This window comes from Rhinatrema bivittatum, chromosome 2 (genome assembly GCF_901001135.1).
Source record: "Rhinatrema bivittatum chromosome 2, aRhiBiv1.1, whole genome shotgun sequence".
NCBI classification, from domain to species: Eukaryota; Metazoa; Chordata; class Amphibia; order Gymnophiona; family Rhinatrematidae; genus Rhinatrema; species Rhinatrema bivittatum.
In genome coordinates, this window is record NC_042616.1 from 181,530,994 (window position 1) to 181,544,304 (window position 13,311).

General features: G+C 43.0%; 1 protein-coding gene across 2 annotated transcripts in view; it reads right to left on the reverse strand.

The window, feature by feature from the left end:
- The window catches only part of COL28A1 (collagen type XXVIII alpha 1 chain), a 352,774-nt gene that overhangs the window by 257,491 nt on the left and 81,972 nt on the right, over window positions 1–13,311 (reverse strand). For both annotated transcript variants that reach the window (XM_029588942.1, XM_029588943.1), the window contains exon 11: window positions 2,218–2,271. In XM_029588942.1, the coding sequence (XP_029444802.1) occupies window positions 2,218–2,271 (54 nt within the window). The remainder of the gene's footprint in view (window positions 1–2,217; window positions 2,272–13,311) is intronic.

The following is a 13,311-nucleotide window of genomic DNA, read 5'->3' on the forward strand; positions in this document are numbered from 1 at the left end:
AGCATGGTGAGAGAAGCACAACAGAGAGAGATGAGCAGTGTGGACAATAGGAAAGAGAGAAGGGGTAAAGGGTATGGATCTTGGGGAGCTTCTGGTCAATATGTATAAGGGAACAGATACAGGGGGTTGGGTAAGGGATGGGGGCAGGAGGAAAAGAGGAAAGTGGAAAATGTTGAGGTGGCAGGAAAAAGGGGAATGGAGAGTAGGGGGAAGAGGGGGCATAGGGCTCAGATAGAAAGAGGTAGAATCTGTTGGACACAGAATGCAGAGGGAAAAAAGGATTGAGGGAAAATGGTGCTCGGTGGGGCATAGCAGGGAAGAGAAATGGTGAAGATAAGGAGAAGTGAGGAGAAGGGACTGAGAAAGTAATGCTGCTGGGCACAATGTGCAAGGGAAAACAAATTAATGGGGGTGATTGGTGCTTGGCAGAGGATAGGTGGAGAAAGGGAATTGGAGATACTGGTGATGGTGTTTTTGTAGGGGGCAAGAGCTGTGGGGTTGGGGCCACCAAGCCCTTGGTGCATTTCTGAGTGGCAAGAGGTGGTGAATCCCCTATCATGAATGTCGCCACATACCACTGTCCAGGGGCATGGCTAAAATTTACCTGGCTAGCACCAATATTCATCAGTAGCCAGGTACATGTGGGAACTTATTTTAAGGAGTTAGCTTGTGGAAGAATATCGTACCACAATAGAAAGTAATGAAGCAGAGAAATCATTGATATTAGTGTAATTATTTGATTTGAGAATAAATATGCCATTTTTCTTAGCTTGCTTGCAACAAAATAAGTCATGAGATCAGATATATTAAAGAGCAGTTATTCAGGAGGCTAACTATGCAGATATCAGATGAAAACAGGACACTAGCTACTTGGCCACACCTAACTGCTTGCTGTTGTGATAATAACATACAGTTGGGGACCTCAAGAACACATGGGAGTAGCCCAGAGAAGAAACTAGAGCAAAGGTCAGAAGAATTAACTTAAAAAGAGCAACATGAGACAAGCTATTTGAAATCAGAGAAAAAAAAGCTCAGAAGAATAGCTTTGGACAATATCTCCAAAGATATATAGACTCACATTGGGAACTGTGAGGGGAAGTATTTTTGTGTATATATTCTTTAATGCAAACTCTAATCTTGTATGCCTTTATTGCTTATTCTCAGACTTATAAGTAAAACTTCTATACTTATAAATAAGTGTAGTGTGTAATTTATGACAAAATAATCAACAATTTTCCTACCCACAACAGTAAACTTAGCCAGGAAAGTCTTGTTGGGGAAAAAGTGGACCTAAATATAACCAGATAGTTTTATCGAGGTAAAATTACCTGAGTACGTTCCGTAGCAGACTTACCAGGCTAAGTTCCACTGAAAATCTTGGTTAAATTACCAGGGTAACTTTCTTGCTCACCGGCCTGCGGAATATCAGCCTCATAGATATAATCTTATAAAACCATCCAGAACTCACTCACAGCTGCAATGCATACTGAACACTTAAATATTTAATAATTTATTCATTCCCACTGAAAAAGTTACCTCACCAAGGGTCAGATGAATTAAAGGGGTTTATCCAATTTTGTATCTATGGGAAAAGTCCCTAGCTCATCTGGCCTAAAATCTTATCTACATCACTCGCAGTACAAATATTTTTCTTCAATATCACAAGTTCAGCACTTGTACTTTAAGGGCCTGATTTTCCCAAGCATTTACATGCTTAAAACTGGGTTTTACAGGTATAAATGCACTCTACCTGTGTAAGTGGGCTTTTGAAAATTGCTACAATACATGCCACTGAACTGTCCATAGGATTTATCTGCATTGTGCACTTATGCAGATAAATGGCTTTTGAAAATTGCTATGAAAATATGTTACATTTACAGGCATAACTCCTTTGAAAATTCACCTGCACAAGCACTTGGTCTTCAAGATAAATTTAAAACAATTGTGTTTGACACTGTGTGAAAACTCCCAAGCAGCCTTAATCAATCTGATCAATTGTAAGGTAAGAACAGTTCCTTTTTCATTGCTTTAGAATCCAAAGACCCCTCCATAATCCAATGATGTAAACCAAGGGTTCCATTTTGAAAATTTCATCATGTTACAATGATATTTACCAAACATGAATGAATGAATGAATGAATGAATGAATGAAATCATGCATGCAGTGCTCTACAATACCTTATTTAACACAAAAGCCACAAAAAGGGCACATCTTACCTTATCTCCTTGAATTCCCTTTGAACCTGTCTCGCCCGGAGGACCACTGATGCCCTATGGCAAGATAAAAGTATATAATTATTGCTTGCAAATACACAAATCTATCTTTTGATTAGGATTTTGCTCCAGCATAAACAGAGCATATTATGAGGTCTTTTAATATATTTATAAACAACCTGGAAAGGGAGATAATGACTGAGGCGATCAAATTTGCCAATGACACCAAATTATTCAAAGTTATTAAATCACACGAGGATTGGGAGAAATTGCAAGAGGACCTTGAAAAACTGGGAGACTGGGCATGCAAATGGCAAATGAAATTTAATGTGGATGAAACAAAGTGATTTGCTTAGGGAAGAATAACCCAAATTACAGCTACACAATATAAGATTGCACATTAGGAGTTATTATTCAGGAAAAGGATAATACATTGAAATCTGCTCAGTGTGCAGTAGCAACCAAGAAAGCAAATAGAATGTGAGGAATTAGTAGGAAAGGAATGAAGAATAAAACAGAGAATATCATAATGCCTCTGTATCGCTGCATGGTATGACCTCATCTTGAGTACTGTGTGCAGTTATGGTTACTACATCACAAAAAAGATATAGCAGAATTAGAAAAGTTACAAAGAAGGGCGACCAGTGGATTGGCTGCTGTTAGAAACAGGATACTGATCTTGATGGACCTTTGGTCTGACCCAGTATAGCAAGTTTTATTTTCTTATTTACTAAGCTGCAATATTTTCCCATGAGAAGAAAATGCCGTGGGATTCATTAACCTATGGTACTATGTATTTTAGGTTAGTGATTTAATACAGTATTTTCTCCTGTAGTGATATACTATGGGGAAAAATACAATGGCTTAGCTGACCTTCATAAAGAATGTGAGATGGAAGCTCCATATCCTAGGGCCGCCATATTTTAAAGGCAGACCACATATAGCTCCCCCTATTGAGACCTTCGGTCTCACCCCACCCCACCCACCCCCCCAATACCAGCACCCCTTCCCTCTACCACCCCTTCCCTCCACCTTCAAAACATGGCCACATCAGGTTTTCAACATTTTGTATTTTTTATTTTCTATAAAGTGTGTATGTATATACATATGAGCATTTATTCACAAATGTGTTTACTGTAAAAGAATTTTATAATAAATACATTTTTAATGATGCCAATGTCGAACGGTCTTTTCATTCCTTAATTATTACCTCATTAACTCCTTTATTAATTTAATAATCTGTTTTTATATATTCTTCAAACAGTAATTATTTATACCATCTGCTCATTATTTCTTGGGTTTCCTTTGTTACAGTTGGATTGCCTTTACAATTTTATAGATGACATAGTGGCTGATATAGTAACGTGAGAAAACATTTGCAAAGTCTGTTTTATGTGCAAAAAATGGCAAACTGTGCACCTTATTTGTGACAGCACACACTGGAGCGGATTTTCAAAGGGTTACGCGCGTATATCCCGAAAACCCACTCCTACGCGCGCCAAGCCTATTTTGCATAGGCCCGGGGCTTGAAAAAAGGGGCAGGGAGTGAGTGGGGCGGGGCAGGGTGGTCCAGGCATGGGGCGGGGGCGGGACCGAAGCCTCCCGGAGGCAGGCACAACTTATTTAACAAAGGTAAGGGGGGGTTTAGATAGGGCTGGGGGGCAGGTTAGGTAGGGGAAGGGAGGGGAAGGTGGGGGGAGGTGGAGGGAACGGGGAAAGCCATCGGGGCTCCCCTAGGGCTCGGCACATGCAAGGTGCACAAGCGTGCACCCCCTTGCGCACACAGACCCTGGATTTTATAACATGCGCGTGGCTGCGCACGCATGTTATAAAATCGGGCGTGGATTTGTGCGCTCCGGGTTGTGCACACAAATCTACGCCCGCATGTAGGTCTTAAAATTCGGCCCACTATTTGAATTTTTAGCATAAGAAACAGATTTTGTGAAATTCTTCAGGTTCACAGAAAGATAAATTTTAAAAGCCAGGCACATGCCAAACTCGGGAGATGGGCACGCAGGTAGCATGTGTGTCCACCCGATTTTATAAGTTGCCCACATGCCCGCAAAGTCCTGATGCGTGATTTATCTGGTAAATGAGAAAAAAGGGGCAGGGTGTGAGTGGAGTGTGGGCAGGATGTGGGTGTTCTGGGGCGGAGCCCAGGGATGTGAGCACATGTACCTACATACCTGGGCATGCACCCAGGTATATTTGAGCATAAATTTACTTTTGCTATGGAAGAGGTGTAAGTCTCAATAAAACAATTTCCAGGCATCTATGAAATGGTTGAGAAGTCTGGGTTAACTCGGGGGGAATTCAAGCTAAAGAACCAGGGGGTTTGGAGGACCTAGCTCTAGACTGGGCAAGCTGGCAGACAAACTGGTGAAACTGATCAGGGCGTGGATGTGCGCCTATTCTAAAATTCCCTCATTTGCGTGGCTCAAAGCCAACATTACGTTACTGTGTGCACACACTTGTAAAATTAGGAGCACACATATGCATGCCAGGACTATCTTATAACAAGCCCTCTGGGGATAGGGAAATACCTACAGTACCTGAATGTAAACCGATGTGATATCTCAGATCGAATGTCGGTATATAAAAATAATAAATAAATAAATAAAAACATGCACGTGTATGTGCGCACAGGATAAACAATTGTCGCCTATGTGGCTGCGCTCCCACACATGCACATATATATGTGCACCCACACACCCATTTGAAAGTTACAAAGTACCATTTTGCACATTTACACTTGCAAATTTCTAATAAATTAATGAGTTGTTGTGATGCAAAATTATGCAAAGCAGCTCATTATATGACCTGCTTATGGACTCCAATCCCGACATCTGTGCCATCACTGAATCCTGGTTAAAAAACACAGATAATGTATTCATAAATCAGCTCCCGACACAGACCTACGACATCCTCTCTGTCCCAAGACCAAAAAAGAGACGGGGAGGGCTACTCCTGGCAGCCAAAAAAAAGCCTCAACCTCAAACTCCAAACCTCCAATCCCCCTCCTAAACTGGAAATTGTGATGTTTAAATCCAAATCCATGCAGGTCTGCCTCTACGCCCCCCCCGGTCTCATCGAACATGATCCTTCCCCCATCATTGAATACTTTGTTGACAATATCAAAGCAGACACCCCTACTATTATACTTGGAGATTTCAATCTACATGTGGTTGTCCGCCCTGCCACCCTCTCCTGCGAGATCTTACTGGACACTCTCAAAGCCTTGGGTTTCAGACAAATTATCACCGAGCCCACACACAAAGCAGGTCATACCCTCAACCTCATCTTCGTTAATTTTCACATAACAACATCTAACCCACCTATAGTTACCCCAGTCCCATGGTCTGACCACTTCCTCATCAATGTCCTCCTAATGACCAACACCACTCCTTCCCGCACCACAAAAACAAAGCAAAATCATCTCTTTCCGTAAACCCTGCTCCACAGAGGAGCTTACCCTAGCCTTCGATAAAATAACCAACAATCTCGACCTTACCAACCCTAATACTGCACTACTTCCTGGAACAATATGACCACTTTATAGCCAATGAGACTTACCCCATTATCTACAAAGAAATACCCCTCACACATTTTGAGAAAAAAAAACCATGGTACTCTGCTGAATTAAAAACGATTAAGCAGGACCTGAGATCCAAAGAACGCTCATGGCGTAAACAACCATCTGTTTCACATAAAGCCGCCTACAACAATACCCTACACAAGTAACGTCAAGCCATTCTCCAAGCTAAACGAAACTTTTACTCCGCAAAAATTCATGACTACCAATTTAACTCAAATGCCTTATTCGCCTACGTTGCTGAACTCACAAACTCCACCCCCTTTACACACAATGACACAAACGCCAGTGATAGATGTGAAGAACTAGCGTTATACTTCAAGAACAAAATTGATAACATTCTCCTTCGCTTCCCCACCAAGCCCTCCCCTGTCGCTCCACTACCCAACGACAATAAGAGCAATCTTAGATCCTTTGACCCCACCACCAACATGGAAATTGAGGCCATTCTAAAAAAGATGAAACCAGCTACCCAAATCTCAGACACCATTCCCTCAAAAACCCTCCTCTCTATCTCCTCCACCATTGCAAAACCCATTGCTGATTTAATCAACTGCTCTATCACCGCTGGAAGCATCCCAGACCCACTCAAACTTGCCGTAGTCAGGCCACTCCTCAAAAAACCCACCTTTGACCCCACTGACCCTGCTAACTTCCGACCTATCTCCAACCTGCCTTTCATCTCTAAAATCCTTGAAAGGGTGGTTAACAAGCAACTTACTGACTTCTTAGAAGACCACAACATCCTCCACCCCTCACAATTCGGTTTCCGTAAAGCCCGTAATACTGAAACCTTATTACTAGCAATGACAGACACCATATTCAAATGCATGGACCATGGAAACTCATATTTACTTGCCCTTCTAGACATCTCGGCAGCCTTTGATACTGTCAACCACCAAATCCTAATGACCCGCTTAGCAGAAATAGGTATTACAGACACAGCCCTATCCTGGTTCTCCTCTTATCTCAATCATAGAGAGTACCTAGTAAAAATCGATAAGTACGAATCCTCAAACATCCCCATCGCGTCCCCCCAAGGGTCCTCCCTATCCTCCACCCTCTTCAATATGTATCTCCTGCCACTCTGCCATCTACTGTCAGACCTAGGCCTGAAGTTCTTCTTATATGCAGATGATGTGCAGATTATCATCCCCTTTCAAAAATCCATCAACGAATCCATGCATTTCTGGGAATCATGCCTTGCCTCCATAAACTCCTTATTGTCTAACCTCCACCTAGCTCTAAATACATCAAAAACTGAACTCCTCATTATCTCCAATCATCCTAACCGTATCTCCCACCCCACACTTCTGAACACAGCCACAGCTGACGCCCAGTTGAAATTTGTAAGAGACTTAGGTGTACACACAGATCAACACCTAAATTTCAAACCACACATCAAATCTCTCTTAAAGGGGGGCTTCTACAAATTAAACATCCTTAAAAAACTTAAACCCCTCCTCCACACTCAAGATTTCCGTACTGTAATTCAGACTACCATTCTCACGAAATTGGACTACTGTAATTCCCTCCTACTAGGCCTTCCCGCCTCCACCATCAAACCCCTCCAGATCCTACAAAACTCTATGGCCAGGGTCATAACAAATACCCGTAAAAGGGACCACATCACCCCCATTTTAAAGGACCTGCATTGGCTGCCCGTTTCCTTCCACTTACAAAAGAAAATTCTTACCATCCTTCACAGCTCATTATACAAATACAATCACACCTGGCTAGATGAAATGCCACGTTTCTGCTCCACTGACCGCCCCCACCAGAACCGCCCTTGCAGGCACCCTTCACACCCCATCTCTCAAATCTGTGCATCTATCCATCACCAGGGAAAGGGCCTTTTCCATCGCTGGTTCCTCCCTCTGGAATTCCCTCCCTACCTTTCTCTGCTTAGAGCCATCCATACACAACTTTAAGAAAGGAGTCAAGACATGGCTCTTCAAACAGGCCTACCCTGATGCAAACCAAACAGACTGCCTCCCTTGAACAGCATATCCATGAACCGTTTTCCTTGAACCATCACCTCATGCCCTGTCTCGTACCCTCCACGCTCTTAGCGTAGCTCCTCCCCCCTCCTCCCTAGCCCGCCTACCCCAGTATCCGCCTTTTAATTTCCTACGTCTCTTGTACTATTGATAGCAGCCTCGACTGGTATAAGATGCTTATAGATGTATATAGTGATATATATGATGCAACTGATCAAAGTACGCCATTTCAAACATTGTAAATAATCTGTTATAGCTAGCGAGTTATCTATCTACTACAGCTTCTTCATCTCCCAAGTTCCTTTTACCCTTGTTTTATTGTAACTTTTGCCTCTTCTTCTATGTTGTGGTTAATGTTAATACCCTATGTTCTGTGTAAACCAATTTGATATGATTTGTGTCATGAATGTCGGTATATAAAAGTACTAAATAAATAAAATAAATAAATTATCTATTAGCATATAGTAAAACTGTGTACAAAATGTACTTCATGAAGCCTTTTCCACAACAGAATTAACTATATCTCAATGAGCTATAGTTGAAGTTTAATTTTTTTACTTTGTGTTTAAAAATCATTTATAGTCCACTAATACATCATGAAAAAATAATTCACAATCATAAAACAAAACATCCATAACAACTGATCAAAAACCTATAGCTATATATTTGCAAATACAAAATGAGCAATTAAAAAGAAAAAATAGAAATATGAAGGCAAAAAAAGACCATTTGGCCTGTCTAGTTTGCCGATCCACACAACTGCCCTGCTTGTATAATCTCTACCACTCTTTCCCCTGTGCTTGTCCCATGTTTTCTTGAATAAATTCTGTCCTTGTTTCCACAATCTCCACTGGGAGGCTGTTCCATACATCTACCACTCTATCTGTAAAGTAATACTTCCTTAGATTATGCCTCAATCTAATACCTTTCACCCTCATGCCTTGACCCCTCAATTCCAGAATATCCTTTGTGTTGAAAGAGACCCACCTACTATGCATTGATATCTCGGAGATATTTAAATCAGAGGTGTAGTCCACCTGTGACTACACCTCTGATTTAAATATCTCCGAGATATCAATGCATAGTAGGTGGGTCTCTTTCAACACAAAGGATATTCTGGAATTGAGGGGTCAAGGCATGAGGGTGAAAGGTATTAGATTGAGGCATAATCTAAGGAAGTATTACTTTACAGATAGAACCATCAACTGAGCATCAACTTTAGGGCCTGTGACACCCCCCCCCCCCCCCCAACAGCAGGATCATGTTCCATTTCAGCAGCTTCTTAAAGGTGCAGGAGTTAGAGGGCCTGTAGACAATGATCCCCTGTGCCTTTAAGGAGAGTAACTTGAATATAAAACAACATTGCCCTTGGGTTAAAAACAGGCAAAGGTCTGAAGTCATGTTTACTTTTGTACGGTAATTATCCATGCTTCTCTCAGTACCTTCAAAATTCAGGAATGCCTAGACTGGGTGGAAGCCTATTTATATAGAAACATGATAAGAACATAAAAACATAAGAACATGCCATACTGGGTTAGACCAAGGGTCCATCAAGCCCAGCATCCTGTTTCCAACAGTGGCCAATCCAGGCCATAAGAACCTGGCAAGTACCCAAAAAGTCTATTTCATGTTACCGTTGCTAGTAATAGCGGTGGCTATTTTCTAAGTCAACTTAATTAATAGCAGGTAATGGACTTCTCCAAGAACTTATCCAATCCTTTTTTAAACACAGCTATATTAACTGCACTAACCACAACCTCTGGCAACAAATTCCAGAGTTTAATTGTGCGTTGAGTGAAAAAAAACTTTCTCCGATTAGTTTTAAATGTGCCACATGCTAACTTCATGGCGTGCCCCCTAGTCTTTCTACTATCCAAAAGAGTAAAAAACCGATTCACATCTACCCGTTCTAGACCTCTCATGATTTTAAACACCTCTATCATATCCCCCCTCAGCCGTCTCTTCTCCAGGCTGAAAAGTCCTAACCTCTTTAGTCTTTCCTCATAGGGGAGCTGTTCCATTCCCTTTATCATTTTGGTAGCCCTTCTCTGTACCTTCTCCATCGCAATTATATCTTTTTTGAGATGCGGCGACCAGAATTGTACACAATATTCAAGGCAGATGGCAGAAAAAGACTTTATGGCCCATCCAGTTGGCCCATTTGTCCAATTAATTTAGCATTATAATTCTCATCACTTCCTTAGAGATACCCTGTATTTATCCCATGCTTTTTTGAATTCAGATACTGTTTCTCTCTCTACCACTTCTACTAAGAGGTTGTTCCACATATCCAGCACCCTCTCTGCAAAGAAATATTTCCTAAGATTACTCCTGAGTCTACCCCCTTTCAACCTCATCTCATGACCCCCTTGTTCTAGAACCTCCTTTCCATTGAAAAAGGATCACCTCCTGTGCATATAAACCTTTGAGATATTTGAATGTCTCCCCTATCTCACCTTTCCTCTAGGGTATACATATTTAGATTTTTAATCCTATCCCCATAAGCTTTAGAATGAAGACCACAGTCCATTTTAGTAGCCACCCTCTGGTCTGACTCCATCCTGTTTATATCCTTTTGAAGGTGCAGTCTCCAGAACTGTACACAGTATTCCAAGAGAGGTCTCCCTTTTTCTGCTGACCATTCCTCTCCCTATGTAGCCAAGCATCTTTCTGACTTTTATTGTTGTTTTATACATCTGTTTATCCACCTTAAAGATCATCAGATACAATTACCCCCAAAAACCGCACTTCCTTTGTGATTAGAAGAATTTCTCTTCTAATAATGTATCTTTTCCTTGGGCTTTTGCATCCTAAATGCATTACCCTGCATTTTATAGCAATAAATCTTAGCTGCTAGACCTTAGACCATTCCTCGAGCTTCACTAAAACCCTCCTCATGTTTTCCACTCCTTCCTGGCTGTCTAACCTGTTAGAGATTTTAGTATCAGCAAAAAGACAAACCTTTCCCAACAACCCTTCCATTATGTCACTCACAAAAAATGTTGAAAAGAACTGGTCCAAGGAGCAGTCCCTGAGGTACACCACTAATAAAACCTTCTGCTCAGAGAAAACTCCATTTACCACTACCTCAAACTCAGCCAGTCATTCTAGGATCCATACCAAGGGCACACAATTTATTTATAAGTCTTCTCTGCGGAACCATGTCAAAGGCCTTGCTGAAATCCAGGTACACTACATCTAGCATCCTCCCTTGATCCAACTCTCAAGTCACCCAATCAAAGAAATTGATCATCCACTACAACATCAGTAATACTGTCCTCATTGGTAAGCACTGAGCTAATATCGCCACCCCCCCCCCCCCCCCCCCCCCCATGTGTCTTCTGTTACCATTTGACAGAACAGTTCTCCTTGCAGAGAATCCAGGATCTCCCCTGCTTCTGGAAGATACTGCAGTTGGGATGTCCCAATCAACATCTGGAAGATTGAAATGTTGGTAATATGCCATTCTAGCAGTGGTGATGGACCCAGTATAAACATGCAGACACTACATGCTCATTGCCTGAATAAAAAGGATGGAAGTCAGCCAGCAGCACTGCTGCCTGCCATCATTTCTGCAGTTGATTGCTCAGGAGCAATAATGAGATAAGGAGGACTACCCTTATCCCTGGGAGAGAGCAACAGGAAATAGGTCTACATTATGGAATCTGTCAGGCACAATAGCCCCGGCTTGGCCACTGCTGGAGACAGGATGCCGGGCTCCTTAGACTTTGGTCTAACCCAGCATGGCACCTTCTTGGGTGTTTAAGCGGAAAACCTGACATGTCTTGTCTCCTATCTTTCTGTGTGAGAAGGGTATAGTCTGCTCAGTTGATGGTTCCAATCTGTCCTGCTAGAGTGAGTCTTATCTAAATTAATACTTTAACTTTGCATTCAACTAATAAGATTCTTCTTTTTAAAAATTTCTAGAAGGATTGTTGTGTTAGTCTGTAGCAGCAAAAATGACAGAGGCGGGAGGCACTTTGACTTCCTTCAAGACTTAAAAGATACTAGACAGGCTTCCTTCAAGTATCAAGCACCCTTACTGCGGAATGCTTTACCATTAGAAGTGAGACGGAAAAAAAAAACTATTTGAAATTTAGGAAGCCTGTCAAAATGTGGAGCTTTTTCTCAAATCTTTTTTCTGATTTTATGGAGTTATTATCTATGAGGTTCTTTTCTTCTTTTAAATATAGCTATTAAATATAGGATTGTATTTAAAGCTGAAGTATATTGCTTTTGTTGTGATCCTGCTCGCGGCAGGGTCATGAGCAGGCTCTTACCTTTCCTTCAGACCGGCTCGGCCTGACCCCCGATGTCATCACCGGCATGGCAGGAGCCGCGCTGCTATTTCTATGTGGCTAGGAAGCCGCCACCTGACGTCCCCATGTGGCCCAGAGGCCACCAACCTACCTCAGGCCCTCCGTGGGGAGAGGGCCTGCATCCCCTGGCTTGCTTGGCACTCGGAGACGCTCTCGATTCACCTCCTGCAGCAGGGTGTCGTCCCTGATGCCGGGGCCTGCTATGAGGCCTAGTTCCAGCTTCTGCTTCAGCCCTGCAGTCTTTTGTGCAGCAGGGCCGCTGTCCAGGGTCCTGCACTGCTTCCTGCTTCCTCTCCCCCTAGGGGCAGGCCCACATCTCTCAGCCTGAGTTAAAGGGCCAGGAGGGAGTGGCCTCTCTGGTCCCACCTGCAAGCTCCGCTTTCGGTGTTTCCTGCTTCACCGTATAAAAGGGTTCTTTAGTCATTCCAGCTGAGCCTTTGCAAGGAGAAAGTTCTCTCTTGGACTTCCTGTTCTCTGCTCCTGCTGGGTGTTCCTGTTTCATTCTTGAAGCTTCTTAGTCATTTTGTTCCCGGTCTCTTCCTTGGACGTTCTTTGTCTTGTCGTCTGCTCCAGCCCTGATGTCATCCACTCCTGAGGTTCATTCCAGCCTTGAGATCTTCCACTCCTGATGTTCCTTGCCCTAGTCTTTATCTGATGTCCGTCTTGTCCAGATGTACAAGGCTTCGTCGGATCCCTCCCGGCGTGGTCCACGACCAGCCCGGCTGGGTTGGTAGGGCACACTGCGGCCCTGTGGTCCATGACTGGGATGTGTAGGGCGCTGGGGTGTGTAGGGCGCTGATGGGTCTTCTCCATTGTCGGAGCCAAGGATCCTCATGTACTTGTATATAGCTTTCCAATGCTTTGGACTCCGGCTATGCCTAACCTCCAGCGGGCAGTGCTCCAGTGGATAGCCTGCAGGTCTTTCTGGCCACTGCAGCCTCCTTCCTGGCTGTGGGTGTTAGGGCTCTATCCGGAGTCTTCTCCATCCTGAGTTTTATTGATGATTTTAGTCGCCTTGCCTTTCCAGAGTTCATGTCTTCGTCCACGTTTGACCTTCATCCACATCTGACCTTTGTTCACATCTGACCTTCGTCCAAGCCTGACCTTGGTCCTTGTCCAGCTCTGCCTCTTGCCCAGCCTGCTGCCTCTGCTGCTCCCTGCAGCGAGTCCGAAAGGGCTGGGAACG